A 12,330-nucleotide genomic window follows, 5' to 3' on the forward strand; every position below is an offset into this window, starting at 1 on the left:
GAAGACAAAACAAGGAAACCAACAAAAACTTACAGAGAAAAAAAAAGTGCAAAATTTCAGAAAATGAAAGATAAGCTTAAAGGGGTACGTGGCAACCAACTGGTAGGATCCTTCGCTTCGCCACTGTCTTTAATACACATCTTATAGCTAGTCTGGGTAAACACTGTCCCCCTACCAAAACTTTTTTATTAAATTTTAACAGATTATTTTATTACAAATTTAATCTATTTGTAACAAAATTACTTTATTATATTTAACCTAACCACGCCAAATAATGCAAAACTTGAGATAAAAATTTTAATACAAGTTGTATTATTTAACAGATTAATACTTTTACCAATCATTTGTCATTCAAGTAAATCTCGACTTTAAATATTATGAATGGAACAAAAACACTTTGTAACATGGCGTTTGGTTGGGAGGAGGAAATTATGAGTTGAATTATTGGGAATAGGAAGGAAATAAGTGATATAAAGAATAAAATGCCATGTGTGCTAATAATAATAATTAAGGGCAAAAATGTCTTTTTTTTTTTTTTTTTTTTTTTTTTTTTTTTTACTTTCCTTTCCATGTTGAATTGCAATTCATATTGGGAGGTACGGAAATTACGTTGGGCTTACTATAGCTTCTCAGTTGAGCTGTGGGGCTTAAGGGAGGGTCTACGGCTCTGCCTGAGAGAAAGGTTTGTCAATGTGTGGGTTGAAATGGACTCGGCGGCAGTAGTGTCCATCTTGAATGGGAGGCTTAGCCGGGAAGAAATGATTGGGTCTCTCATTAAGGATTGCTTGGACCTTGTGAAAAAGTTAAGCAGGTTTCGAGTTTCTCATCATATTGATAGAGAGGGGAACAAATGCATAGACTGGCTTGCAAATTTTGGCTAGACAATGGATTGGGGTACTCTAACACTGCATAATGCTTCGATCGAGCTGAACGGTCTATCTAATGCTGGCGCTCATGGCACACCTTTTTTAAGAATTAGATAATGCTCTCCTATGAGGGCCTCTTATGTACCAAAAAAAAAATGGGGAGGTGTGAATTACAATTCATTGAATTGAGGGAATTGTAATTCGTTTGAATTGCAATTCTCTCCAATCAAACACGATTGTTTCCACATTTTTTGAATTTCATTGTAATTGCATTATTACAATTCATGCCAATCAAACACCCCATAATAGATCCCCTTGAATGTTGAATTCTAAAAAAGAAATATGGTGTATTACAAAGAGATTATTAATTTTATTGTTTGTAAATAAATGTTCAATTTTCTTGGTAGATTTATAATCACTATTTAATTTGAAAGTGTGTAATGACTAAACACTCATTCATTTATAATAATTTACAAATTACATAAAAAGAGATAAATCATACTATCAAGTATAAGAATTATACTTTACAAACGTGATCACTTGTCCTATATGAATATGATAAGTATTGTATTCATTGCTTTTGTTCTCTAATTCATTGATAAATAATGAATGTGGACTGTAATGCATTAAAATCATGTAAAATAATAAGAAATATTATATTTTGGTAGAAAAAATTTAATACGAGATAATATATTTTTCTAACAAACTATATAATAATTAGTTTATATATATATATAATGGTTATTCATTAAGTTTCAATTATGTATTTATTGACTTTATAGGTAGTTAAGTAAGAATTTATCATAGTAAAGCAATTGGCCCGCTTCCCTGAAAAGCAGTACTTCTCCACTCTCTACTTGTATATACTTGTCCTAACCTCTTTTACCTTCCAAAACTAAAGTCTTCAATTCGCCCTCTCCTCAGTCAGCCGCCGCCGTCCACCGCCGTGAGGAGGTTGAGTAAAAGCAATGAGATGGTGGGGCTCAGTGTAGTACTGGAAGGCCACAAGGATAACGCCACCTCAAGTAGCAGTTCACAAGTAGTTAGCAAAGCTAGTAATATGATCATCAAACCTCCTTCACCTACCTCTTCCTCTCCCACCCCTGTTTCTCCTTTTTCCCGGAGACCCTCTCCGCCCGCCGCCTTTCTTCATTCCTGTTATCTCTGTAAGCGGAAACTCTTGCCTGGCAAAGACATCTACATGTACAAGTGAGCACTCTTCTACTTTTTTTTTTTTTTATAACTATTAGATATTCCAGAGCTATCTCCGTCTTTCTTAATCCACGGGAGTTGGTTCAAGAAAAAATGTTATTTATGAAAATCAAATCTGAGTTATCCTAAGAGTCTTTTCTACAAAGAAGTTCATTTATTACTTGAGTTACCCTTTGATTACGCTCTTCTCCTCTATATATATATACTTAGCTCTTCCTTTTAACACTTAGCTTTATTTATGTGAATCTTTTTGATTTGTCAAAAGGGTTTTAAAGTTAAATGACCAGATCAGATGCCACTTCAAAGGAAAAGGCGAGATATATCAATTACCCGACAACATAAACAACGTTAATACAAGTTGGTTAGAATAAAATGGTTTCGATGTTTATCTCAAATGATAAGTTGACCACATAAACGCAATATTCATATTGTTGTTCATGCCAATTTCTTTGTATGATTATATGTGTGCGCGTGTATAAGTGATAAATGAGGATTAATATGGGTGATATTTTTGTTTTTTTTTTCAATGTTATTTAAAAAAAATATATAATGATATTGTTATTAGGAGTTAATTCCAATTTTGTTCCGATCCATTTTTAGTCTCTTTTGTTTTTTTAGAACAATTTCATTTGATTCTAGTATTATCGTGGTATGATTATTTTTAGTACTTTATTAACAGAATCATTTATATTAAGTAAACTACAAAGACATTTAAGTTTTTAATTATGATTTTTTTTTAAATAATAAAAATAAAAATATAACGGGTCGACCCACTATTTATTAAAAAAATTAAAATATCTTTGTATTTAACGACGTTTCAATGATTTTGCTGATTGAGAACAAAAAAAATGATTATACTATAATATTACTAGGACTAAATGAAGATGTTTTGAAATTTTTTTTTTATTAAAAGTGAATTGTTATTTATAAATCTAAGATAAAAAATAGAATTAAGTCAAGTATATTATTTTGTCTTTTATTTATATTGACTTCAAAATACACTATAATTTTTGGTTAACACAAGGTGTTACTTTAATTAATTTTATAATGATGATGGTAGGGGAGATAGAGGATTTTGCAGCGTGGAGTGCAGGTGCAGGCAAATAGGGATGGACGAAGAAGGGCAAGCGGCGGCTACGAAAGCGCCGTCATCAAAGAGAGATCACTGTTCATTGGCTGCCATGAAACCCCAACGTCCAACGCCGTCACCGGCGGCGGCGGCTCCTCCTCCTCCTCCCAAGGCTCGCCGAGGAGCCACCGGAAACAGACCCAATGCCTTTGCATACTGAAAAATTAAATAATATATCCAAGAAAATAGTTTTTGCTATAATTTACGCTTCCGGTTTTACCCTTGCGGCTTGCGACATTTTGTAATGACAGTGGTGTCCTCGTGAAATATTTCTGTCTCTGCTTCCTTCAACTTTTGAGCCTGCCTCTGCGTTTGATTTGGCTGGACAGGATTGGCATTAGCTATTTGTTTATCCTTCCTCTGTCATTTTTTTTAAAAAAAAATTCTATTACCTACAAATATTTTAATTAATGTGTATTTTTCAGATTTTTAATTATTAATTAATTACACTCACTCTTCCATAATTGTTATTAGATTTATTGTTGAAACATATGTCAAGAATTAAAATTGTAGTTTGAACTTTGAAGTCTAGGTTTCTGGTAGAAAGAACTTGTTTTATACTAAAATAAGAATATAGTTTGAAGAAATATATATATGTTTCTTCACTTTTGGCCATGAGGCCAGATAACTTCTTTGACTTTTAACTTCTATTGAAATGGTAATGGAAAAATACAAAATTATTTACGGTATTTATTTTATAAGAAAAATTTTATAATATGTCGTCTTTCATTAAGATACATAAAGAGTAGAATATAATATTGCAAAATACAAAATACAGGCATGACATTTTGATCCCTACCATTGTAAACTTTTTTTCTTTTTAAGAATAGTGGATAATATTTGGGAAGTACAAAAAAATAAAAATTGAAATCTAGTTTTATTAATTGTTGACAATTTTTTTTTTAGTTTGAGTACTATTGACCCTGTTACATTTAATATCTGTCAATATATACTTTTTCAACTTACTGAAGTCCAAATAGTCAACATTGCCCCAGAGGCATGAATCCATAATCTCTAATTTGAAAGAGTCACTTCATACTGTTTGACGACAAGATCCTGGCTAATTTTTTACAATTAATTTAACTAAATTTAGCCAATTGACTTTTTTGAATCGGGCATACACCGGATCTAGTTTGTAATGCCCTCAAGTTTGTATAAATGATGACATTTTAAATTGAATTTTTTGGGTCAAACCACGAGGTGTCCTGAGCATGCCATAACTATAAGAGACACCTTTAAGCCCTTACTATCCTTAGGCTAATCCTTGTTTGCACCGAGTCGGCCCAATTAAGGGACAAAGTGCTGGCGGTTGTTATGCCATGGACACGACGAGTCCACCTTGTTAGGTGGACCCAGATCTATGTTCACAATTTTAGTACTCTATGTTCACAATTTTTGAACTCTATATTCATAATTTTTGAACTCTATATATTTACAATTACAAAACTCTATGTTAACAATTACAGAACTCTATGTTCACAATTTCAGAACTCTATATTCACAATTTCATAACTATATATTCAATAGTATAACACAATTTTTGAATCTATATAATAAAATTGTGAATATAGAGTTCAAAAATTGTGAATAGTGATTAATGTATTATTTTTATATATTGAAATTTAAAATTGTGAACATAGAGTTTTTAAATTGTGAACACCGGGTCCATAGCATAATTTGCCAAGTGCTGGCCAGATTGGTTTTTTCATAGAAGAAGGGGTTCAAACTCCTGACCTCTCTTAATAAGGGACAAGACTGAATGACTACTCACGCTAACCAAGTTGGTTTAAACTGAATTTGATTGATTTAAAATATTAAAAGATTAAATTTGATCACATTAATAGTTAAGAAATAAAAGTATGTTGCTACTGCAAACAAGAAACCCTAATAAAATTTAAGAGAACTTTTTTTTTTTTTTTTTTTTTTNTTTTTTTTTTTTTTTTTTTTTGTAATTGAAGTCAAGCTCACAAGTTGGATTAAATGTCAAAATCAAATAAAATAGAAAGATATTTAGTGATTTTGAGTTTCAAAGATGCTTTGGTAATTAGAATAATATTGGATTGATATATTCCAAACTGATAAAAATTTTCAGTTTTGAGTATTTTTTTTTTGGGAAGTGCGAATACTTTCATTCCAATTCTTATGTTTTTTTATTAAAAAGGAATAAGGTTGAAATTGACCGCTAAACGTAACCTGAAAGTATAATTAGGCCATTGAACAAAAAAAAGTACAATTATGTCATTGAACATTTCAAACATATTCAATTTCACCTGATAACATGTTATTATGCATTTCATCAGGTTACTACTACTACTATAAGGTGAAATTGCATATATTTAGAGTATTCAGTGACCTAATTACATTTTTTTTTGATTTAGTGACCTAATTGCACTTTCAGGTTACGGTCAGTGGTCAATTTAAACCTTATTCCTATTAAAAATATCCACAAACAAATACGGGTTGGGATATTTAAAAAAAAAAAAAAAACCGGGTTAGGAGAATCTATCATATCACTTCTCTTTCCTTGCACCCACTCATTAAATAACACATTGATGCACTGGTTTGCCCCACTGAATTTTGTGAACAAAAATATTTTTTTTTACTTGAAAAACTTTAATTATGGGTGGTTAAAAAAATTCCGTATGAAAGAAAAAGTAGAAGAAGAGGAAAAAGAAAACAACACTTATATCAAACCAACAAAATCAGTGAGGTTCAACTGTAAACCATTTGATTTCAGTAACAATTTAAAAAAAAAAATTACAAAAATCAACATTGACATTTTATAAATAAATGATAATTTTATTTTCACTATTTACAAAAATGTTATTGTTTTATGTTTATAGTAGTTGACATTCTAATTTATACTTTATTACTTTTGACAAAAATAAGTTGGATGCTAAACATAAAATCATTTACTACCAGCTACTCTAAAATACACACACTACTTATAGCATGCGCATTGTACAACTATACTAATACCCAATGTAACAAGTAAAATAAGTAAATAATTAATATGATTTTTATATATCAAATTTAAATAGCATAAAATTTTATTTGTTAATTTAAAATATTATCAAAATGAGTATTTTCAACTTGTGATAAAAAGATAATAATAAAGAGGAGTATTATTGTAGAAGATTAAAATTGAAAATACACATTATGTCCTAATAATTTCATTTTAAAGTAAATGTAGACTTCTTAATGTGATTTTGATAATCGTTGATAAGTCCATAAAATGGTAGGAACAAGTGTAATAGTTAGATTTTGATGATACTGAACAAATTAGAAAGTTTAGATCCCCAATTATTTTTAATTTTCTAGACTTAAGAATTTCTCATGTAAATCTAAAAGGTCAACTTTAGAAATGAACTTTACTAATCGAAAAGTAAATATGCCGGAAAAAGTAAATATAATTCGAAAAGTAACCTTAGGATAGTCAAACATTGGAAGGTTGTGAACAATAACTCCCGAAAGGTTAATCTTCGAAAAGTCAGGATTCGGAAAGTTGAAGCTCGAGAAGTACTGAAGACTTGAAAGCTGAGGATTGAAGATTTGAAGAGTTGAAGTCCGGGAGGTTATATGGTTGAAAAGTGGAAGGGCCAACCTTGACCAGAAAGTAAAACTAACCGAATAGTTTTTTTTTGAAAATCACTAACCGAATAGTTAGTTACTTTCGAAAGGTAAAAATATTTACTTTCAGTAAGTCAAATCTGAAAGGTTGATGATGTATGACATGGAAAGTGATTCTAAGAAGTAAAAGTTATCTTAATGGATTAACTAATCTAACATTTTGTAACCGAATAGTAATCAACCTCAAAAGTCAGAACATGCAATAAGAATGTTACAAAGGTTCAATGTGTCATTGGTACACATTCCAAGGAGGATTCCCATAAATGGCCAATGCAAAAGGTGCAGTATAAAAAACAAGAAATCAGGAGCTAAAAGCAAAGTAACGGCTGAAAATCTGACAAAAGTAACCAAAGACAATATCCACTGGTTATTGCACGATGGATAATATGCGATACGAATTTGTTTCCTTCCAATGGACATATTCAAATGGGTTTATAAATAACCCCATTCAAATCAGAATGTGGTGCTAGTCTTTTGATACGATAAAATATATAAATGCATAAAAATAAGCTTATAAGCACGCTAGAATAGACAAGTGATGGAAAACAAAGCAGAGATCAAGTTCAAGACTTTGGCAAAGTAATGAAGAACCTCAAACCAAGGTCTATATAGTTGGAGAAATTCGAATAATTTTGTGATTAACTTGTTGGGCGTCGGCCAGGTTAGCCGAGTTCAACCCCTGCCCGATTCGAGATGTGGAGGGATGTGATTAAATGATTAATGTATACTTACTTATCACCACTTGGTTTTAAGTTGGATATGACAATCAGATAGCCAAAAAACTCTATGGTTAAACGTGCTTCACTTACAATAGTCACAGGATTGGTGACCACTGGGAAGTAAACATAGTGCAACGCTAAGATCCAATTGGTATTAAAGTCGAGGTCATGGCTTCGAATCAATGGTGAGGTGAGTTGCGACAGGTGCTGGGAGAGGGATTGTTAGGCATCGGCCGGGTTGGCCGAGTTCAACCCCTGCTTGATTCAAGACATGGGGTTGTGACTTTACCATGGAGGGATGCGGTTAAATGGTTAATGTCTACCTACTTATCACCAATTGGTTTTAAGTAGGATATGACAACCAGATAGCCAAAAGAATATGTGGTTAAGCGTGTTGGAATTAGAGTAGTCACAAGATGTGTGACCCACTACGAAGTAAGCATAGTGCATGACTGAGATCGATCGAGTAAGAATAAAGTGTATATTGTGAAAAACCTGAGATATGAGGCTGGCTATGTGTTCACTTATTATTAAAGAGTGATAGTGCAATTCTCCTAAGAGTTTTAGGATAAGAGTGTAGTAAGCTAGTTTAGCTGAACCACTATAAAATCTAACTCTCCTTATCTTTCAAATTCCAGCCAGGGGAAGGTGGAACTCTAAACTTGTTAAATGGCTTATGTCACATGTTGGAATCTCACTAGCAGCACTTTCCTTTAGCTTTTCTCTTTTATTTTACCTTTTTCATCGCTCCACATGACAAATTAAATGTTTTTAGTCTATTTTTTATGAATAATTTAATTAACAATTTAAATTGTTATTAAAATGGTTTTATTAAAAGAGTATCTGAAAGGACAAAACTCCCTAAGTTGTTTTAGTTTCATGTCAATCAATTATTCTATTTGATAGTTCAGAAACATAAGAAGTTTAAGTCTTATTATATTAAGAGTAGATCGAGTCTCTATTAGTAGGTATCTAGTTCAGCATGAAGTTCAGAAGACTCAGAGATTTGAAGACATGAAGACTTGGACCTGAACCAGGACACATAGTAGTTCAAACGAGATTGTTCAGAGCGGTTATTCAGTTACAACTTATTCCAATCCCAACTGTTATAAATATGGAGATTATCCTTACAGAAGTTTTGTTGATTCTACACAGATTGATCCACAGATTATGTCTGATTGACCTGAAAAGAGAACTTGACAAAGACTACCTTTGATTCAAGTTGGAATTCTCATGAGAGAATATGGGCACGTATTCACTCTGATCAAAGCATGGTGTGCTGCTATTGAGAGGGAGACTCAACATAAGAAGATTAGGCGATCAAGATCTTGACAACTCTTCAAGGCAGAACTCGAAGGATGGTGAATTGAAGAATATCCGAGAGTTCTCCGCGTCTATTCAATTGACATTGTCGGTACAATCTTTTACATTGATTCAATGAAGAGTTGGGCAAATCAAAGTGATCCTCCCTCCCAAGACGTAGGAACTACATTCCGAACAGGGTTAACAAATTACTTTGAGTCGTTATTGCTTTTATGTCTTTTATATTCCTAACAATTGCCAAAGGCCTTGTGGTCAAGCGGCATGAAGTGATTCTCCCAAGTAGGAGGTCATGGGTTCGAGCCTCAGTGGGGGCAATGTTGACTTTGTTGGGCTTCAGTAGGTTGAGAAAGTGTATGGACAGATACTACATGTAACGGGGTCAATAGTATTCAAAAAAAAATATTCCTAACAATTTGAACCGAACTATCTTAACTATATGATCACGCACTTTCATAAATGTTCTTCTAGTTTACTTTTTATGAATCATTTAATTAATGTAGTATACAAGTTTATAGTATACTTCATTGTATTCGAATTAATTTAGAAGAACTTAAAATTGATATAAATACAATAAATTAAAAATTAAAATGTTATAAAATCTTATTTATGGACATTATTATGGGATGACTATTTTTAACAACTATGTCATTGTAATATATATTGTAAGATGAAGTATTGGAAAAAGTGTTGACTCTTCTCCCTATCATTTTTTCCTACTCTCTATACTATTTTGCTATTTGCCCTGTTTTAGCTTATACTTTGAAACTTCTTGCAATTCACTGTTAGGAGTTAACTGGCCAACAAGCACAACCAAGAATTTACAACATGTTATCAGCACGCTCAACTCCGGTGAATGGTATGTGGTAAGTGCCAAAAGTAGCCATATTTTAGGTGTCATTTAGGTGTGAAATATGCTATAATAGATGTCCATTAGGCCTAGAAACATGCTAAGATAGGTTAATTTCATTGCATATAGGTCTAGGGACTAATCTTGTGTGTTTCAATATAATTTGCACAATTCTTGCACTTCGTAGGGCATTCCAGCGACACTTCAGTAAAACGGACGTAACCGGAGCTAGGAATGTCCGAATGAGGCGAGGCAGGTGGCTATGAAACCGTATCATTGAGAGCTACAACATAGAAGAAGACAGAAGAAGCAAACTTCACCACGCACGCTCACACGTCCATATCACTATCCATTTCATACACCCAATCATCACCCATACCCATTTGAAACACCACCTCCACCTTTCCAAGAAAATTACCCTTCACAATCACCATATTTTCAAGAAATTGACTCATTAAGCTCCAAAGAAATATCCCAAAGCATAGAGAGTAAGCTTGCACAAATGATGAGAACAATCGACCCAAACTATACTCCCGAGTCAAATTCATTCCCCAATTCCCACCTAAACACCTACTACCCACCTCCATCACAAATTCATCAAGAAAACGATAGTACACATTTCTTTGAAACACCACCCTCTTTCCCATATAATACCCATACCAATCCTTGTGATTATAACCCACCGGCCAAGGACGAAATTGAAATTTTAAAAGCAAAAATTGATGCATTCACGGGGATGGCCAAGGAGGATATGTCTAATTTAAAAGCCGAAATCAAGAGCGAACTAAAAGATTATCTCGCTACCCTCCGGGAGGAAAGACTTCCATTAGAAGAGGTTGAAACGAAGATACTATCCATGATGGAGGAGCTCATGAAAATGAATGAGTCCCGAGCTAACTCCACCATCATAGATGACATCCCCACTTTGGAAGCCAATCCAAGGATTGCACAAGAGGTTGAAAAAGCGCAAAATGCTAGCAAAGAGGTGGATGTTGAAGAAAACGTAGATTGTTATGCCTCGGTGCTTGAAGAGGTTCCAATTTTCGAATTGGAATATCAAAAGGAGGTAGAGATGGAGAGTGAGGATGATGACATTGAGCTAGTGTGGGAAGACGAAGAGCCAAAATGTGGTAAAATTCATAATCTTTCTTGCGCTAATCTTCTTGAAAATCCTTGTGCTCTTTTTGAAAACACCCTTCACACTTGTGTGGATGACTCCCTTTGCATTAATATTTCCATCACATGTGATTATGATTGCTTTAAATTTCGGGAGGATGATTCCATGAAAAATTTTGATGTATTGACTTATGACTATAAGGATTCTCTTTTGTTTAAATATGAATATGATTGCTTTAACTTTTTGGAAGATGAATCCTTTGTCTTGGGTGAAAATGAATTTATGAGTGAGGGGGATGATGCTTCGTTCTACTCTTGTGAGAGTGAGAGTAATTTTTGGGAAGATGAGAGAAGGGAAGGAGAGGAAGGGATGATAGAAAATGATGAGATTCACACATTTGATCTTGTTGAGAGAGTTGAGTGGAGAGACTTGACCACATGCGAAAATGAAAATGGGAGTGAGGATATATGGTTTGAAGAAAATGAGGAGATCTTTAGGGGAAGAGAGGATGAGGAAAAGGAAGTAGACACCATCCTAGAAGAGTTAAGGAGGGTGTTTGATGCTAAAATTCTTCCAATCATGCATTTCGTTCTTCCTTTATTTTTGTGGGTATTCAAGGATGTTACCCATCTTGGGGTATTCCTTGAAGCAAAGGTTCACGGGACGCTTGGTAAGGTCCCAAAATCTGTGTGTTTCGAAGGATAGAGCACACAACGTCTGGCTAGGAGACGTTAAACCATGGCGCACTTGGGAGGCAATCCCAACGTTATCCTTAGATTAGAACTTTATTTCTTGTTTACTTTTCCTTTTTCTTATTTATTAGAAATTTTCTTTTTAGAATAGCCTTGCTTGAGCTAACAATGCAGGTGATTTTGGTGCTAAGCCATGACAAATGAGCTAAACTGGATCAAACATGGAAGGCAAAAGCCAGGAGACAAAGAAGGTGATCAGCACTGCTGACCACGCCTGCTCACACGCGTGGTGACAGGCGTGGAATCTTTCCAGTGCTGACCCACGAGGACCACCACGCGTGTGAGTCCGCGTGGACAGGTCCTGGACAGTTTTCGTGCATTATTTTCTTTTCATCCAATTTTTATGAGTCTCCAAGGTCTGGCCGTGCCAAAAATCATCTCCTTTCTTGATTTACATATCTTTCTTATTGCTTTCGTTTTAATTACTTACCTTGTTTTAGGATTTATGCTTTAATGGTTTCATTATAAACAAAACAACTTCCGCCAGGCCATTGCACGTCAATTGGTTGTCTTCTTGCGCTAACATTGTTTCATGTAGCTTGGAGAACGAAGGCAAAAGAGATGCTAGAAGCTTAAAGTGTGGAAATGAAGGGATGCTTACTTGGTTGTAAACCTCTTATCCCTTTTACCTTTTCGTACCTCGTTTTTCAATTATAAAGTGTGGAAATTGAATTGTTATACGTGTTCCTTGCATACTTGATAAGCACACGCTATTTTGCACCCACAAAATGCTAT

General features: G+C 33.7%; 1 protein-coding gene across 1 annotated transcript; it reads left to right on the forward strand.

The window, feature by feature from the left end:
* Positions 1-1,675: 1,675 nt before the first annotated feature.
* LOC116015433 (FCS-Like Zinc finger 15) lies at positions 1,676-3,576 on the forward strand. Its single transcript, XM_031255499.1, has 2 exons — positions 1,676-2,075; positions 3,139-3,576. Exons 1-2 carry the CDS (start codon positions 1,840-1,842, stop codon positions 3,365-3,367), a joined length of 465 nt encoding a protein of 154 aa, XP_031111359.1. The 5' UTR covers positions 1,676-1,839; the 3' UTR covers positions 3,368-3,576.
* Positions 3,577-12,330: the final 8,754 nt, after the last annotated feature.

Source organism: Ipomoea triloba, chromosome 4 (genome assembly GCF_003576645.1).
Source record: "Ipomoea triloba cultivar NCNSP0323 chromosome 4, ASM357664v1".
NCBI classification, from domain to species: Eukaryota; Viridiplantae; Streptophyta; class Magnoliopsida; order Solanales; family Convolvulaceae; genus Ipomoea; species Ipomoea triloba.